Here is a 19,869-nt window from a genome sequence, read left to right on the forward strand (position 1 = left end):
TGTTTTTCCCCATGTGCACTTGCAAATGCGTCTGCTTCCTGAGTGGTATGGTATTTTCTTTTTTTTTTTTTTTTTTTTTTTGAGGTCTTGGCTGATTTATTTTGATTAGGCCTTAAAATACATCCACAGGTACACCTCCAATTGACTCCAATTAGCTTCTGATAGGCTTGCCTAAAGGCTTGACATCATTTTCTAGAATTTTCCAAGCTGTTTAGAGGCACAGTTATCTTAGTGTATGTAAACTTCTGACCCACAGGAATTGTGATATAGTCAATTAAAAGTGAAACAATCTGTCTGTAAACAATTGTTGGAAAAATTACTTGTGTCATGCACAAAGTAGATGTCCTAAACAACTTGCCAAAACTATAGTTTGCTAATATGAAATCTGTGGAGAGGTTAAAAAATTAACCTAAGTGTATGTAAACTTTTGACTTCAACTGTATATAGGCCCACAGCAAATTAAAGCGGCAAATATAAATAAGATTCAATCTGATACCTTAGTTACTGCAAAAAGCTTATATTGTTATGTTTGTTAAAAATGAGACATATTTTTCAATGATGGCATTTTGCAACAGCCTAAATAACTGACAACCTGAAGGCCAGTGGGGTCTGGAACACATATTGTAAAATGTCTGAAATGCTGAAATAATCAGAGATGCTGGAATTAAGGACACATCTTTTGTCAACACAATTTCATTGTCATAGCAAAAAAGTACACAACTGACACTGTTGAGAAAGTTGTTCCCAGAATGCACAATGCTGTACTTGTTATAAGGCGCCATCTAATGGACAAAAAGAATCACCACGTAACACACAGTTTCAACACTTTTACGGATCTTAAAGGAATATTCCGGGTTCAATACAAGTTAAGCTCAATCAGCAGCATTTGTTGCATAATATTGATTACCACAAATATACATTTTGACTTGCCCCTTCTTTTCTTTATAAAATCTGGGTTCCAGTGAGACACTTACAATGGAATTGAATGGGGCCAATTTGTAAACGTCAAAATACTTATAGCCACAATATATAAACAATATGCGTGTTAACATGATTTTAGTGTGATAAAATCGCTTACTAACCTTTTCTGTGTAAAGTTATAGCCAACTGATGTAACGATGTTCACGCTCGTGAATCATTTAGGCTGATTTGTGAACCGATTCTGACTGATTAATGAAAAAGAACCAATTCAAAGAAATAATTTGCTGACAGTTTTTAAGATTCTCTGTTTAGGAGATTCAACTGTTTTGTTACATATACGTTTTTTCTGCTTTGCAAGATGTAAATTGTGTTGACTTATTATTATCTATAAATATATAATTAATCAGAAACTATTGTTTTCATTGTAGGATTGACTTCTACTTTAGGTTAATTGTTTAATTACTGCTAGTCCCAAACAAATTAATTCAGCAAGGTTTTAATTCACAACAGTAGCATTTACAGATGTTCCAATAGAAGAAGAACCACCACAAGGTCTGACATTATTACTTCCAGGAATTATATAATTTTTTCATTCCATGTCACTCGTTTGGCGGGAAAACTGCAGTTTGTGTGCCAAAAATAACTGCCGTTATTTTATAATGGTGTACGGCCAGTCAGACTGAAACTCTGTGATTCCATTCTCAAATTTCAGACCTACTTAATGTACAAACTGAAAAACACCTTCAGAGAGAAAGGCAAGTATGGTGTACATTATAAATATGCATAGCACAAGGGTTATTTAAATGGTATAATCTGCAGATTTGATTTACCGAGTGAATGGGTGTCAGGACATCTGGAGTTCAAAGACAGCAACAGCCTGTGAAGACTTGCCTTTTCAGCATCTTCCTTCGGATACAGTCCCAGAATTTTCATGGAATAACAAACAACCCCTTGCCTCTGGAACTCCACCTGGCTTCATTTCCAGACTGACTTTAGATAAGAAGGGAGTTCTCTCAGTTTTATTATACAACGCAAACTGAGCTAGACGGAAAGACATTAGAGAGTGCATCAAAGGGGAAATATACAAAATGTCTTTGTCATTGATAACCATACTTCTTTTGCTGTTTGGCACGGAAGATGCTCAAAGAACAACTCCTGATTTCATGATGCATTATTTTCAGAGACAACTTCAAGTACTGGAGGTAAGATTTTTTTTTTTTTTTTTAAAGAATGACTGTGCATTTTCCCAAAGATAGCATAGTTTTTGTATGATTTGGCCAACTAGTTCTCCTTATACATGCTTCTACTGAAACCAGTGAAATCTTTTTATCCATTATATTATTAGGTATTAGAAGGACATTATTAGGAATTGTTTAAAGCTGAAATACTATCAACTATACTTTTATAGTTACTCAAAGCACCCTTTTCTAAACTACATGGATGACTGTTATTTTGCAAAGCATGTGTTCCTGGATCAACATCTTTTGCTGGCCCAGGAACAACATTCCTATATCATAATCCTATATCAGACCAATCTAAAATGTGATTGTCAACCATGGATGAACAACAACCAAGGAGAACCAACAAGGATGTTGATCCATTAATGAGGTCATGTGACTAAGAAGCATACTATATAGTGGAAGATTGCTTACTGTCGCTTTTTTTTAAATAGTAGGCAATATACCGTATATTTCACAGTATTCAGTAAGCAAATATTCCATTCCAAACATAGCTATGGTAAGCTTTATTTTGTGCCTTAACCTGAACAGGGACGACTGATCAAATGTGAGCTGGACTTCCAGCAGTTCAGTCAAAGGATGTACGACATGTCCAAAGAGGTGCATGGGCAAACGAGCAGGATGAATGTGTTGAGATCAGAGGTCAAGGGTCAAGTCGACACCATAGGTATGCGCTTGGATCGGGTTGAGAGAGATGTGGAATACCTACATAATAAGATTCCCGATACAACTCATGTTGAAATTGAAGACTCGCTGCTTGAGCACCAGGTGAAAGAAGCCAAACTAAAAAAGACAGCTGTAATCCCCAAGGACAAAGGTAAAGAAAATGTTGCAGTGGATCATTTTAGAATTCAGCCAACAGTACTGTTTTATAACTTTGGCAAACTTGAAGCAAGACTGAAGGTTTTAGTGCTTGAAGGAATAGTTCACCCAAAAATTAAGATTCTGTCATCATTTACTCACCCTCATTTTGTCCAAACCTGTATGGCTTTCTTTATTCAGTGGAACAAAAGTGATCTAAATAAGAGCTCTTGGTGCTCTGAAATCATTAGGAGATATATACAACTAGGGCTGTCAATTGATAAAAACATTTAATTGAATTAATTACATGATATGCTGATTATTTAATAGAATTAATAGCAATTCATTGCATCTATAAATATTTGCTGAGAAGGGCCCTCAAATAACAATACTTCAATATTTAATGATTAAATAATCATAATTATTTTTTATAATTATAAATATATATTATACACATAATTCAGACAATTGAGTAAATGAGTAAAGCAGATGAGTAAAGCATTGATACGACAATGAAAATTGGCATTATATTGCTTAATTCCATTTTAATGAACATAAGCCTATCATTGGCAAACACTCCACAGCAATCCATTTTGCAACTGAATTTGTTAATCTGTTCGAGATTTATTATATTTTTTATAAGGGCTTGTCTAGGGAGGCATCAATGCACACATGCATCAAACGGACGCTTTTGGAGTGTCTTACTTTGGTTGCATCGTGTGATAAACATAGCATTTTCTGGTCACTGTGTCAAGTTAAATGTAGTTTGAAACTTAGAAAAACACGGCTCTAGACCCCTGCATTCGGAATTGCGCTCTGTCTAGCTGTGTTTGAACGCAAGTACGCGTTTTCATCTTGTCCTGTCAGCAGTGTCAAGCAAGCCAGAGCCCATCTGAAGGAGAAGCCTACAAGATTAGCATAGAGAAAAGCATAACGCAGCGGTCCCATAGACATTCTGTGGCTGGTACACTGGCGAGGAGACAAGAGGCCATTCTTTTTGAATGGGTGTCTATGGAGGAGATGCTTCCCAATGTTAATCACTTAACGCATTGATTGCCTGTCCACTATTCTCCAACATGTTAACACTAAATAATCATTTTGGAATGAACTATGTGTGGAGTTTACTACGATAAAATTGCTGTTTTATAAGGGAAGTCACGGACGATTTTGTGACAGGTAGGTGTCAGTTTATGGCTCTTCCCATTCATTTGTATGGTATCCGCAAACAGTGACTTATTGTTGTGACGCTATTTGATCGTTACACTCTTTTCTATGTTAAAAAAGGGGAGGTTGTTATCTCAGTATAGAAGATCTCTGAAACAAGCCTGAGTGTGGTTTGTTGCCTGTACAGTTGCACATTGCCTGGAAACAGGTAATACCTCAAGCTTTAATTGCTCCGATGGTAGGAATATTCTATATTACATTCCAGGGACATGAATAACGCTTTAATTTTTCTAATGGGTTATTTCTTATATAATAAAAAATAACAGCCCTTATAACAACCAATATTTAAATATACGTGAACACTGAAGAGATTTAATTGTAGAGGAGATTATTAACAGTGTCTACAAAGCTATGATAAAGCCCAAAGTATGCTTCAGTCAGATGCGTCTGGGTACAGGACGTGTGACACAAATTTTGTCATTAGCAGACTGAACGTGCGCAGCCTGATTTTTCTAACTGCGCATCTTTGAACGTGCAGAATGTGCATGTGCCAGGAATTATTTGCACTAATTAGTGGGTCCACAAGGCCAACATTTGAGCCATGGTGGTCACGGAGAAGCTCTAGAAGAAGATGTAATCGCCTCTAAACAACAGGAAATTAAGGTGGAATCAACAACAGTGGATGTGCACATCAAGAGGTCAGGAGATACCTGCATTTTTATAACTCAAGTCCAAAGAATATAAAGACATCTTTATGCATCTAAACTCCTAAGAGAAATAGTCTAGTATCTCATAGCAGTTGTAGCTCGCATGCGCCAACTGCCTGTGTTTTCACACAGTAAAATGAAGTATACTTTGACAGGCTCAAATTCAACTCAGTGTCCGCATCAAAACCGAAGTATCCTTTGGGCTTAAAGCTTAAGAGGACTTTTATGATAGTTTGTCATTTTTGGAGCTTTACAGCTTCTGTCCCTATTCACTTTCATTGTAAGGAAAAGAGCAGCATGAAAAATCTCCCTAACATCTCCTTTTGTATTCCACTGAAGAAAGAAAGTCATACAGGAACATTTGGAACAACATTAGGGTGAGTAAATGATGACAATATTTTCATTAAGCCTTTTGAGAATGTGTATAAAATGTAAAGCTGCGCATTAGGGAGAGTTAGTTTCTTGAGTAAAGCTGTACAAATAGTAATTATATTGCTTTGATGTGTCTTATTGTCCCACATTCATAAGGATAAAGGGTGAGTAAGGGATGACATCTAAATGCTATAGCTGTATACACATTTTATTAACCTGAATTAACTAGATCTACTGTGATTCTTTCAGATTGCAGTTATGAGCTGGTGGGTATCAAGTCCCTGAAAATCGTCAAGAAGGCAGGCGATGCCAGTGGATCCTGGATGAAGGATCCAACTAAGGGTTCTGCTAAGATTTACTTTTTTAGTGGCCCAACAAACAGAACACTTTTGGCATACACCTCTCTGAAGACTTTCACAGACACAAACTCCACCAAAAAGACTGAAGTTATCCCTCTCCCTTTGCCCTGGCAAGGAACAGGCCATGTGGTGTACAACGGCTTTGTATACTACCACCTGGCAGGCACCAGCAATGAGATCTTAAAAGTCCACCTCAGCAATCGCACAGTGACAGATCGATTGTTGCTTCCTGGGGCTGGCCGAATGCCTGCTTATTCCCTCAATCCTCACACCCTGCTGGATCTGGCTGTAGATGAAATGGGACTCTGGTCGATTCATGCAGATTCAGACTTTGGAGGCAACTTGGTTATCTCCAAGCTGGACCATAACAGCCTTGCTGTGCAGCACACCTGGGATACCAGCTGCAATAGTCGTGATGCAGAAGCAGCTTTCATGATCTGTGGCACCTTGTATGTGGCCTACAACTCTGACTATGGTGGCAGGTCCAGCATCAAATGCTTGTTTGATATTCATGACACCATTTACACCGAGAGCACCCCAGAGCTATTTTTCCCAAAGCGTTACACCGGTCACACTGCTTTGCATTACCACTACAAAGACAAGCAGCTGTATGCCTGGGATGATGGTTATCAGACCATCTATAAGTTAGACATCAGGAAGAAAGTTGCTGCATAGGTCAATTCTACATGGTAGAATCCCAAGACCAGTTACAATGAGATTCTTGTAACCAGCAATGCTTACAGTAAATCTTCTTCCTAATGACTTAATCTGTTTGTTATTTTATAGAAAGCCACTACTACACTTTGTTGTTGTGCCAGACAGTCGTTTCCTGAAAAACAAAGGAATCTTTTTTCCCTATTCTCCTTGGTTCAGTCAGGGAACTGCCAAGAGTAACTAGAACTTTTTCTTCTCGAATCTGTCTCTGATTTGAAACAGTAAAAGCCGTATTTGGTATTACCAACAGGAGATTCTAAAGTATTCTACAAATAAATAGCATTTAAAAAAGGGAATATCTGTAATCCGTGTGCCTTCTTAAGAAAATATTTAATACAAAAAGTATAATAATATAAAAATATTGACTCCAACCAGGTCTCCTAAGCAACCAAATTGGCCCCGTTGCAAGGGAGGGTAGAGTCACATGGGGTAAACTGAATGTTCTGCTTCAACTACTACACTGTCAACGTGCAATATAAGTGACAGGCAAAACACATTTTGTCTAGTGCTGTCACAGAGACCGGTGAGATACGTCAGGACACTTATTTCAGTAATCTCTTTCAGGGATATTTTCTGCATACTATTCCATAAACATTGCTTACAGCACCTTTAATTTATGGTTTAAAAGTTGTAAGAACTGTAGTAACAATGGTATTTTGATATATGGGCTACTATGGTAAACATGTATATATAAAGGCCGAAACATACTTCACGCAAGTACACGAACGCAGACGCGAGTGCTTGGCCAACGCATGGCCTACACGTGGTCCCGTTGAACATACTTTACATGCGCTATTGCGTTGCTCTGTCGGTTACTAACCTCACACCACAAGGGGGCGATAGAGTTTTTTTTCAGCTGCCACGAAATTGAATCACAAAAATTTTACTCTGTGGTCCAGTGTTTTATGAAGTCAAAAAGCCATCCCAACATGTCCAAAATGACTGGATATCCATAGCTAGTTGCGGCATCTCTGCTGCGGACACCTTTCCATTTCTTCATGGCTCAGACAAATCGGTCCCGTAGTTGTTTCCATTTTCTCTTTACAGTGTCATTATCAGAATTTAGGGAAGCTGCAATTTCTTGCCAAGCATCTTCAATCGCTGTTTTATTCGAATGGAGAGGGGACGAGGGGTCGTAAATATGTTTGTATAATCAAATGTTTTCGGCAAGACCCTCCTCAGATTGTTGCTTTGCCGTGACAGTTGTTGACTGAAAACAGAAAATCCGCTCTAGCGCCCCTTGGGGCAATGCAGAGAATGCAGCTCATACTTGCGCTGGGTTATGAATTGAGCACATTTTACTACGCAACGACGCCTGGAATCGAGTTTGCGTAGCAAGGTGCGTCTGCGTTCGCGTACTTGCGTGAAGCATGTTTGGGCCTTTATTCATGTATCACAAATGTTGTATTTTCTTTGACCTTTGTTTTTGGGTTATTAGGGTGTTCCTTTTTAATGCTAACATATAGAGCAATACAATAACAATCATCAAAAACAATGAAATTGTCACGGTATATATAGCTTTATGGATTTTAAAAAAAACTAATTAAAGAAATAACAGATACCAGTAATAAAGAAACATAAATCAAAGTAAGGAAAGACAATCATTTTTTATTTATTTTTTTAAAGAGGGCATTCAAAATATAGTAATTCGTACATCAACTAGCTGAACGGTTTTTAAAAGCAGAGGAGACTGTAATTGTTCGTAATGCTTTTTAGTTAGTGTATATTCCTACCTGTGATGATAATTTCCATTTACCTTCTGCACATGCGCACTTTCTTGTAAGAAAACAACGGCTAGGACCGAAAGCTTGAAAATGCTGCCTTCGGAGGCTGTATACAAATGTAGAATAAAAAATAAGGTGCTTTTCAAACTGTTCTGAGACCAGCTTCTATAAGCGTTCCATTCATTCAAAAACGCTGTCGGGTAAGCCATTAACTGTCTAGACAGCAAGTCAGCTCCCTACGTTTTTGAATGCAGCCAACGTCTGAAGTTGAAGTTGAACGACCTGTACAGTAGATGGCGCTGCTGTTCTCCTCTCAAATGTCCGGTACCGTTAACAAGTGCTCACTAGTTGAAATAGAGTAAATACGTGTTTGAAGACACTACAGAGCAACGAAATGAATAATAAAAAATAAAAAAAAAAAACATCTTATTTTATCATTAATACGGTAACAAAAAACCCGTAGAACTAAAAATTTTCATGAAACTAAATACACAAATTGTACCGTTCCCGTGCTTCTTTCAATGATTACTCTTCATATCTCTTACATCTTCTAATTAACAGTTCCCCAATATTTTTCGCATTATTATATTATTATAATAATTATGATTGTCACTTTTTCTGGTTTATTTATTTGCTCATAATAAAGCAAATAATTTAGCGATAGGACACGCCCCTTAAATCACATGACAGGTGATTGGTTAGATGAAATGTACCTCAATTTACAGTCTGGATGGATTTATTATGGAGCCGCGCGGACCGATGATAGCACATGTGCGATACACCAACTGACAACTAGAGGATATAAAATCAGTCGGGATTGGTAATTACCTCCATTACAGGTAGGTTGAATTTTAAAAAAAACATCCCTTCACCGTTCCCTTCTTGTCTACAGAACTTTAACTTTCTGTTTATCAACAGTCCTTCCTGTGCGTATTAGATGGGCTATACGTAATGCTCAGTATATACAAAGCTTAAAGAATGTTTGGATGCAATAACGAGATTGTTAAATCATAAATATTTCTCTTATTATTCAAATAATAGTGCGTTATAGGCTACTGTACCAAAGAGTTTTCTTCAATTTTTGCATAACGTGAATAAATATAGCAGTATAGCATAGTGTTCAAAGCTATAGTAAACTCAAATATGCAGCATATACACAAGAAGTTAAACATTGTTATTTATAAAGCTTTATATTTTCGATTTGTAGAGGTTTAACATCAGTTCTTATCATAAACATGCTCTCCATATTGCACTATTAAAGTGTTCTTGTGTTCATTAATTATGTACCTATACTGTATACTGTATATGTGCACCTATAAGCTATATATGACCAAATGGGAATAATCAGTGACCAGATGATCAAACTTAAACTTGATTATTTTAGGAGATAACTGGGTTATACAGTGCCCTGCTAAAGAGACGAGCTTAACCAGCATGCAATTCCCATGTGACTAGGCTGGTTCTGCTGGTTAGTGCTGGTCTAGCTGGTGGACCAGCTTAGCCATGCTTTTCACCAGCAAAACCTAGCTGGTGAAGCTGGTTGACCAGCATTGTCTTTCTGATGAAGCTGGTTAAGATAGTTTAAAAGCCTGGTGAAGACCAAGGGGTCAGTTATTGTTATAGTTTATAAAATCTCTTACTTCAGTATACTGACCTTACTGGGCAGAGTGAGCCAGAGGTCAGCATCCATGCTCTGCGATGGAAATTTCACTTGGTAATGACTGTGTGGTTCAACAAAGCTGTCTGTGAAGATCATGTGCTCCGAGAAACAGATAAAGGCTTTTGTATTTGTCCTCTTCCTTTGCCTTGTGAACACAGCGCACAATTGTATTGCTCTTTGATGATTTAGCCCTTCCACCATAGAATGGTTGGGAAATTCATAAAGATATTGCAATTTCTTTTCACACATTTGTAAGAATGGAGACAAAAAGGGAGTGAAAACATTTTAGTTAATTGGTCCTGTTGTTTTTAGTGATGGACTGATTAATCGGCTGATATTGGCCATTTTAAGATTATCTGTATTGGGCGATAAGTGTCTGCTTGACCGATTAAGAAGCACTAACTCCCCTTATATCAGTTCCTAAATCTGTTGAGATTCTTGCAAATGGATAATGGACATTTTCTGTTTTCAGATTTTTTTTGTGAATTTTGAGTAAATATTGCATAAGAAGTGTACGTTTAATTACATCTATTTTGTGTACATCTCATTTACTGTAATTAAATAGCATTATATAGGCCCTATCGCAGTTGTAGTGGCTATTGGCTCCCTGCTTTCTAGATTTACACTCACTGAACACTTTATAAGTAACACCTATACACCTACTTATTCATGCGATTATCTAATCAGCCAGTTGTGTGGCAGCAGTGCAGTGCATAAAATCATGCAGATTCGGGTCAGGAGCTTCAGATAATGTTTACATCAACCATCAGAATGGGGGAAAAAAAATTATCTCAATGATTTCAACCGTGGCCTGACTGTTGGTGCCAGATGGGCTGGTTTGAGTATTTCTGTAACTGCTGATCTTCTGGGATTTTCACGCACAACAGTCTCTAAAGTTTAGTCAGAATGGTGCCAAAAACTAAAAACATCCAGTGAGTAGCAGTTCTGCGGACAGAAACGCCTTGTTGATGAGAGGGGTCAACAGAGAATGGCCAGATCGAGCTGACAGAAAGGCTACAGTAACTCGGATAACCACTCTGTACAATTGTAGTGAGCAGAATAGCATCTCAGAATGCACAACTCAAAACTAGGGATGCACCGAGCCGATACCTGGATCGGTATCGGCTCCGATACTGACGTTTTTGAATGGATCGGGTATCGGTCCGACGAGCCCGATCCAACTCTGTGTGTTAGTCATGTTCGTTACTGTCAAGCTCAAAAAATGACAAAAGAACCATAAAAACACAATTAAAGCAGTTCATATGACTTGTGCGTTTTATTCAAAGCCACTTGAAGACGTGCAATATCTCTGTGAATCACAAAAGGCTGTGTTTTATAAGTAAATATATAAAATGCATGCGCAGCTCCAGCGCTGCTCTGTTAACACACATGAGCCTATTTTTAGCCTTCACGCGGTGCGCAATATTTGAGCACTACTCACGAACATCTCAGATGTAGATGCTCAATAGTTCGGTTCACTTATAATATGCATTTAGAATGGCACTGGAGGTGGTTTTTTTTTTTATTTTTGTTTTTATTTACCAGAATTTGAATAAGAAGTGAATTAAACTACTGTGAACTTGCCTACAAACAGACACATACAGGACTTCCTGGAGAGTTTAGAATGTCAGAATAAAAACATGAGGGTTTAAAAGTTAAAGGTGCATGATTGAGATATATTACTATTATAATATATTATTATTATTATCATTTGTTTACAAATTATAATAATATTTAAGTTGAATGGGTTCCAAAAAATAATTGTGAATGAAAAGTGGACTGATGTCTTACAACTAAACTGAACAAAGTCCAGATACAAGTTGAAAACATTTTGCCAAAAATAAAAAAAAACACTTCTTTTCTACTGATGACTTGTAAAGTTTTTCTTAATAAGCTATACATTTATATTGAAATAATGTGTTGTTAGAGGTTTGTGTTTCTTTACATATTAAAGAGCACACCCAATTAGTTCCACACAATAATGTAAAGATATTTTAAATTGATTATGCAAAAAAACAACACTGGTATCGGATCGGGATCGTTATTGGCCGATACTGAGATTTCCGATATTAGAATCGGATCGGAAGAGAAAAAGTGGTATCGGTGCATCCCTACTCAGAACCTTGAGGCGGATGGGCTACAACAGCAGAAGACCACGTCAGGCACTTTATTAGGACCATAGTGTTCTGTGTATGCATCTGCATTGTCCATTGAAAAACCCATGTTGATCACTCGTTATCTGTACTTATTCTGCACAAAAATGTTGGAAGTTTTATTTTCTAGATTTGTATGGCATCTATATGCCTAGTCTTGCAATGATCTGAATCTTACAATAGTCTTACATATTTAGTTATATATAAAAGTTACAATTTAGGCCATGCTGAAGGTTAAATACAATAAAACCCTCACAATTGTGATCTTTGGCATCATCCCCGTAACCAATGACCTTCAACTTCCTGTATCCAGAAAGAGATCTTGAAGTCTAGAAAGATCAGTGACTATTACTCAAAGAGTCTTAATAGTTCGATCATTTGTAGTTCGATCACCCTGTTGGGGCTTATTAAACAGAAAATGTCCATTTTAGGATTGATTTGAAAAACTAATGGTGGTGGCGAGGTTGAAAATGTGTATGTAGTTCAGGAAAAGAGGTGCAGGAAAGAATTTGTATCTTTGTTGTGAACACACATACAGTAGTGCCCTCAGGCTTTTCTACTGCGTGATTACTGTGACTTTACTTCCATAGAGGTGCTCGCACACATCCTGATTGACCAGTTTTACCACATCCACTTCATTCCCAGAATGATAATTAAAAAATTGTAGTGATTGTCTATCATCGCTCACTTCAGCTGTCTCATTTTGTGCTTGCAACTATTTGCATGAATTCTCTGTCCTTTCACTCAGTTTCATTGACTTCGATGTGTCCATCCTCAAATACACTTGTATGTACCATTTCATGCAAATGAATGTGACCTACAGTATGCTCACAGATAGTGTTTTTAAGTCTATGTGAATTCCTTTCTTTAGACTGAGATACAGAGCTCTGGAGATCCCATGCAATATGCATTGGGCAGTATTGATGTCAGTGTTAGGAACCTGTAGGTCAGAAATGTGACGTTTTACTCCACAAGCAGGGCTTTCCTGTGCTGAACGACTCACTGACATTTTCACAGGCTCTGATACCACAGTCGAATGCACCTGCTCAGGACTGACATTTCTCTTGTTACTGTAGAGGAGTGCAGCATTCAACCTGACTGCCAGAACGCATCTGCTCCGGTGAGTAGAGCTTGGGATCGGCCAAAGGTTGAGCCCACATCAAACTTACAACCGCCTACACCAGTCTCAGGCATGAATTGTGAATCATTTAGAGTACCACAGTCCGTGCATGTAGCATCATGCCATAGCGATTTTGATCACTTTGGACAGTCTGATGTTAATAAATGTGGAAGTGTTATGCTTGTCAGGTGTTCACACCACATGTTGCGCCAGTGGCATAGTCATACGGCAAATTGCCGGATGCAGCTGCAACTCTATCCTCTTGTTATTTGAACTGGGCTTGTGATGGGTGATTTAACATGAACTTTATGAAAGCTAACCTGCATTGAGACAGCAAACCTGGTTATATTTCCTTGAAGCAGAACATTGTAATGTGGAGCATAAATTGGAGGAATCTGATGTTGTTGTTTTTTTGGCTTTTGTTGTATCATTCCTGTTATGCAGTACCATTTGAAATCTGTCCCTGCGTTCCAAACGGTATAAATTATGCCCTCAGAGGGCACTTTGAAGGGAGAACAATCATTATCGCCATGATGTAAAATCGTTCCAAACAGAATTTCCAATAAAAATTACATTAAAATGTAAGTTCTGAATGAACGTTATTTTTGAGCCACACAGTTTTCAGCACTACAAAGCTATTGAGCAGTGGATGGCAAAGTCTTCGAAGGGAATAGGGCTTAGGGATTATCAATTCTGAATGGAACGCCCACTGTGACTTATATCTAAATAAAATGAATATACTTTTTTTGCTATTTAAGGAAGTATTTCTTTATAATGGTATAGCAGACTTTGCTATCTTTCTGATATCTGCAATCTTCATTTGAACAATCTCGATATCGATTCTTAAAATCTCAAGATCAATCTTTAATTTGCGAAGTTGAGCTGCGAGATCCCTGCGTGTTGAGAGTAAAGGTTTGGTTTGACTCGTTCCATTTAATGTGTCCAAAGACCAGATTCATGCAATCCATTTTTCATTTATTTTTTAATACAATTTCTAATCTTTACAGTCAGTTGTTGACACGATTCTTGCAAACTGTTTTGCAGGTCGCCCGCCACTGTGAAATATCCTGCATTTGGCGGGTCGTGGGTGCTAATTTCATATATTATGTGACTTTCCAGCTCTGTGGCTTTGTAATTTCTCAAAACTGTCGAACACTGTTTGTCAATGAGCGTCGAGATCGGCATTTTTTTCGTTTTTTTGTCGTTTTGGATTACATCGTCCAGCCCTAATATGTAGGCCTACCTATATATATATATATATAACCAAAATGCTGAAAAAAAAAACTAATGGTAAAATAAATTTTTTTATATTAATATTTCGAAAATGTACCAAGTAAGAAAGTCCCCTGTAAAATTAGCAGCATTAGTCTGTTCTTATTGTGAGTTTCATGGCTCATATAACCCATTTTTGTTGATAAATAAATGTGATAACTGGCTACTTCAGGGATATTACAATATTAACCCTCTGGGGTCTGAGGGTGTTTTGGGCCCTGGAGAAGTTTTGACATGCCTTGACATTTGTGCTTTTTTCAGTTGCTTAAGAACATATCAATGGCTAAATTCTGATAACACTGTATTCAGCACAAACTGGGCTACAATAATATGTGAGCAACATGTATGTACATGTTTGTATTTTTGAGAAAATAACGTTTATGCTTGGTTTCTGAAAAAAACAAATATATTAAGTCACTGAAATAAGGCCATATAACACATACTAAACATTTGTTCACAAGACTTTTGAGAACTGGATCTTGTAGCCTACAAAAATTATATGAAAACCATCTTGATCATTCATTCATACAAAACAATATAGACATTTAACTTTTGTAAGACACTTTTAGTGTTAGAAAGGCCATATGCGAGGAGGCGTGGATGATCATGAATATTGATGAGATTCACACCTGAGGAGACAAAGACCCCTCCCCTGAGAGAGAATAAATGTGAGGAGACTTAATGATTGAATGTATTGTTTGTAGCTTATTCACAAAATCAAGTTTAAGTTAAAAGAAGTAATCTGACTATACATTTTCTTTACATAAAGACTTTACTTTAGACCTACACTACTGTTTAAAAGTTTTAGATTGTTAAGATTTTTTAATGTTTTTAAAAGAAGTCTCTTTTGCTCACCAAGGCTGCATTGATCCAAAATACAGCAAAAACAGTGATATTGTGAAATATTTGTACAATTTAAAATAACTTTTCTATTTGAATATGTTGTAAAATGCAATTTATTCCTGTGATCAAAGCTGAATTTTCAGCATCATTACTGCAGTCTTCAGTGTCACATGATCCTTCAGAAATAATTCTAATATGCTGATTTTCTAATATGGGCATATTTAACACATTTACACCCAAACAGATATTTGCAAGCATAAGCTTCGTTGATGATAATGAGACAGCATAAATACTAGTTTAAATATAATCTAAACATTCATATTATTTTTATATCATATTACATATCATATTTATATCATACAGCATACAATTTAAATACCTGCTTTAGCCAAAACAACATTTAAATGTAACTAAAACTTGCCTATTAAGACATATTTCAAATTTCAATACTCTGAATCATGGCTGGCAAGTCTGGAAATAGTCCAACTAGAAAATATGTACGTTTATATAAAATAGCATGTCAGCTAATGGAAGTAAAGACTTACTCATCCGAAATTGTATCCTCGGCTGGATCAAGTCGCTCTTCAAACGTTCCTCGTCGGAGTCCCGCTCTTCTTCTGAGGAAAATGTGAACTCTTCCTCACCTGTGTAGCATGCCATCTTCCAAATGCGCAGAAAAGTGAATGCACTTGATGCTTTTTAAGGCACTGTTAGGGACGTTTACCTTTTGCACTGATCGCCTCAGCACATTACCGTATGAATAGCGCGCTCTGCTGGTGGGTGTGATCACATTAGCAATAATTAGCTGAGCCAAGAGAAACTGTACATCGCTTTGTTTCATACAGATTACATTGCAAGAGAATATTTGTATTAAATTTGAATTGTTTTATTTAAAAGTAGACATTTTAAGCTTTCTTTAGACATATGTTTCATGTTTCTGTGATAAATATTCACGGAGTTTCAGTTCATTTTTGTGACGTGTTTCAGAAATATGCTCGCGGAGACAGAGACGGCTGAAAGCGCTCCCTGTTCATTTTCTTTATTTTACGAAAGCACAAGGTTTTGTTGTTATTGTGAGTGTACACAAAGAAAGGTAGACCCTTTATAGTCTCTAATGATGTCTTACACTTATCTGTATGCCCAAAAATGAAAGTTGTTTCCGCTGTTATGAGGAAAAAATCCTGCAGGACACGCTGGTCGACCCCTGAGGGTTAATGATAACGCTAAATGATATCTAGTACACATCTTTGGTTTTGTGTCAATGGAGAGATACTTATTACTGATGGTGCCGTAAGGGTACCTATGGCAAAAAGGTTGGGGAAACACTGATTTACACATTAGCAAGAAAACTACCAAGATTGAGCCTAACAGGATGGTGTCAAAAAGCTGAAGTCAGCCAGTGCTCATGAGGAATTGGCAGTTAGCTTATATGAGGACATCAACTTGAAGCTATTTGTAATGTTTTGATATTGATATCTGTTATTTTATTAAACAGGATGAAATATTTTATTGAGGATGGAAAATGATAGAAAAAAACCCTCTAAATTGATTAATGATGACCATTTAACACAATATTCATGTGAAACATGTTTGAAACATTTTGTTTAGTAGGGAAGCATCATGGACTAAAAGCCACAAAAATACAATTTTGAATTTGACTTTAACATTTGATTTAATACATTAAGATGTACTGCATAATAGTAATGGATAATCACATAAATTGCCACTATACACAGGGCGTACATCCAGATCCCACAACAATGAGGCCTTGTGTCTGCTCTGTGCTCGCAACATTTGAACTGCATTACAGGTCATTTTTCTGCAGGTGTCTCACAAGATAACGATAAGATAATGTTTTTCCGCCACTATAGCCGAAAGAAAACGTGCGTTGAAAGAGATGAGCAATGCCCACGTGATATGTCATCCCATCAGCTGCTTACTAACACACACGTCGCAATGGTTTAATGCATAGTGCTGAGTGGGGATGGTTAAGCTGTTTGAGGACTGCTGCCTTTGATGTTCTCATATTAAGCTGTGTTGACGTGCTGGGTTTATTGGTCTGACACCTAATACTGATGCCACTTCCTCCCCTTGTAGTATTTCTGCCCAGGGTCTCTTACATTATGTATCAGTTTAGCTCTCACTGTACATAGGTAGAATTTCGAACAGCCTGGAAAGAAAATATTTAAACCATGTCCACATTAAAAAGACACAGCTCAATGAATATAACAAAACGTTGGTGTGTCGAGGTGCATTTTTGAAAGATTTTTAAGCTGACACTGCTTCTTAAAAACATGGTGATCCTAAAAAAAGCAAGATGAGGTGCAGTTGTCAAAACCGTCCATCTAGTGCATGTTTACATAGAAAAACAATTGAAAAACAGCGCAGATGGACGAAAAGCGCATCCGGTGTGAACAGCCCCTAATATGTTTTAATTGGTTGGGTGCATTGATAGGTGATCATCCACACTTGAACGCTGTTTTCTTTCAAAAGATGCTTTCTAGTGCCGCATACTTTGGAAAACGATGATTTACTCACCTTTATCTCATTCCAAATATTCTTCTCCGCTAATGAGTATTCATATTCCCAATTTTAGGAGCAAAAATTATTAAAACTTCTGTTTTTAATGTTTCAAAGAAGACCGTAATTTGCACAGTGATGCTGTGTACCTTTCTGTAATTTGTATCAGTTATTATTTATCCTTATTTTGCCCAATTTTAGGAATTAATTGATAAATTAAAGAGTTCTGAAGGGGTAAGGTAGTTTTTAGTAGGGAGACTTTGTCCTTTTTTTTTTTTTTTTCTTTTTTTTTGTGAATTTAGATTAGCATTGGCTACATCCTAATTAGAGAGAAATAAGCCCTGTATAGATCAACTCCACAATAAAGATTCTTTGTTCGCTGGCCTCTGACATGTCAGGTGGCAAATGCAAGTAACAGACTTGATATGGTACACTGAGATACCAGTTTAAATTTTAAGTTGACATTTGATTGATTTTCTAATGATTACTCAAACGTTCATGGTCACAGTTTTCTTACATGTTCATCATTAACTACAGTGTAGCTCAAAAGTAGCTTTCCGTAGTAGCTTTTGTTGGCTAATCTAAACATCCTGGAATTAAATGAAGGAGAACGCCTATTCCAACACCACAGTTTACATTCAGCTTACTGTACCAGATGCTGGGTTCACAGTCTCTGTCAGTATTCGAATTAAATTATGTATAGCAATAATTTATTAAAACTCATTAAGAGAATTAGCTTGCTTGTTTGTTTTCACAATATATCAAAGGTTATTGGATCCAGAAAGATCTATAGAGTCTTAAAGTGTCTGCTTTTGTAAGTGATAACTAGAGCAAACACAAGAGTATTGTCAAAACTTGTCACATGTTAAAGTAAAGCAAACAACACTAGTTTGTTGCGTCTCACTGGGTGAATCTCACGAAAAAGTGAAAGCTGGTTTCACCCCAAGGATGAAAGAAAAAACAAAGAAATAAATTTTTTACATTAAGATTATGCACTTGAGTGACTCCAGCCAGGTCTGCTAAGCAACCAAATTGACCCGGTTGCTAGGGAGAGTAGAGTCACATGGGGTAACCTCCTCGTGGTCGCTATAATGTGGTTTGCTTTCGGTGGGGCGCATGGTGAGTTATGCGTGTATGCCGTGGAGAATAGCGTGAAGCCTCCACACACACTATGTCTCCGCGGTAACACGCTCAACAAGCCGCGTGATAAGATGTGTGAATTGAATGTCTCAGACACGGAGGCAACTGAGATTCATCCTCCGCCACCCGGATTGATGCGAGTCACTACGCCACCACGAGGACTTAGAGCGCATTGGGAATTGGGCATTCCAAATTGGGGAGAAAATGGGGAGAGAAAAAAAAGGAATATGCACTTGTGTGTACAAGAAATGTAAATACATCATATCCATAATGAATCATGTTTATTCTGTCACATCAGTCACATTGACCTTCTTTAATCAGGGCTTGTTAATTCCCAGAGTGCTGTTGTCATTTTTCAGATAAAAAGTAATTTACTCCTCTCTGTTGCTCAGACTCCTATGCCTTGTGTAAGAACTGGATACCACCTCAAGTTGTAAAAGTATACAGTATCCTGCTGCACCACTTTTTGGATTATCAACTTATTTGTAATTCATAATTTATTAGAGAAGCTGAACATGAAAGTAGAATCCAGAAGCTCAAACGAACATACTATACTTACATACTATAATTTTAACTAGTTATTTTGTAATTCTGAAAAATTGACCTGGACCAGGTATGGTTACAAAAAAAAAAAAATATATATATATATATATATATATATATATATATATATATATATATATATATATATATATATATACACTGAGGTTCCTTTTACATTTTCTCAAGAAAAGTTATGCAGTTATGCATAACATAAACACATCTTTTCCGGCCCATGCCATTTGTGTCCAGACTTTCTGTACAACATATGTGTATCTCAAGACATTTAAACTAATTTAACTGCCTCAATAATCCTAAAACACTGGGCACTTCAAATCATCAGCAAGAAATTTATTTTATGGCAATGATAATACCTTTGGAGAGTGTGAGATGTAACCAATAGTTTTATGAAACCAGGCTCAAACACTGTGGTAGAAATCAGTGTTTCCCCTGTCAAAGCCCCCTCATGAATACTGTGGCTTGAATGGCCCTGTAACCACTATGAGAAAAACAGTGTGGTGGGAAATACGTAAGCTTTTCAAGGTCCCACCATTTACATGTTTCCCTGTTTGTGCTGGTTTATCAGGATTTCGCAAATACACTAAGCAGCCAGGGTCCTAG

General features: G+C 37.1%; 2 protein-coding genes across 11 annotated transcripts in view; both read left to right on the forward strand.

Annotated features, from left to right (window-relative positions):
* Window positions 1-1,662: 1,662 nt before the first annotated feature.
* On the forward strand, window positions 1,663-8,134 carry olfml1 (olfactomedin-like 1). The gene is made up of 3 exons (XM_051689806.1): window positions 1,663-2,123; window positions 2,691-2,976; window positions 5,453-8,134. The coding sequence occupies exons 1-3, from the start codon at window positions 2,010-2,012 to the stop codon at window positions 6,235-6,237; spliced, it is 1,185 nt and encodes a 394-aa protein (XP_051545766.1). The 5' UTR covers window positions 1,663-2,009; the 3' UTR covers window positions 6,238-8,134.
* A 580-nt stretch (window positions 8,135-8,714) lies between these two features.
* The window catches only part of LOC127435855 (liprin-beta-2-like), a 71,822-nt gene continuing 60,667 nt past the window's right edge, over window positions 8,715-19,869 (forward strand). For 3 of the 10 annotated variants that reach the window (XM_051689586.1, XM_051689587.1, XM_051689585.1), the window contains exon 1: window positions 8,719-8,839. The gene's annotated coding sequence lies outside the window, so the exon portion shown is untranslated. Of the gene's footprint in view, window positions 8,840-19,869 lie in introns of all 10 variants that reach the window. The other 7 variants (XM_051689584.1, XM_051689588.1, XM_051689590.1 and 4 more) reach the window with 5 other exon arrangements.

This window comes from Myxocyprinus asiaticus, chromosome 46 (assembly GCF_019703515.2).
Source record: "Myxocyprinus asiaticus isolate MX2 ecotype Aquarium Trade chromosome 46, UBuf_Myxa_2, whole genome shotgun sequence".
NCBI lineage: Eukaryota > Metazoa > Chordata > Actinopteri > Cypriniformes > Catostomidae > Myxocyprinus > Myxocyprinus asiaticus.

What these genes read in the sequence shown, in the direction of transcription:
- olfml1 (XM_051689806.1), top strand. Translation starts at nt 2,010, where the DNA reads ATGTCTTTGTCATTGATAACCATACTTCTTTTGCTGTTTGGCACGGAA. An exon ending in GACAACTTCAAGTACTGGAG is followed by an intron (nt 2,124 to 2,690) that starts GTAAGATTTTTT and finishes TAACCTGAACAG; the next exon opens with GGACGACTGATCAAATGTGA. An exon ending in TGTAATCCCCAAGGACAAAG is followed by an intron (nt 2,977 to 5,452) that starts GTAAAGAAAATG and finishes TGATTCTTTCAG; the next exon opens with ATTGCAGTTATGAGCTGGTG.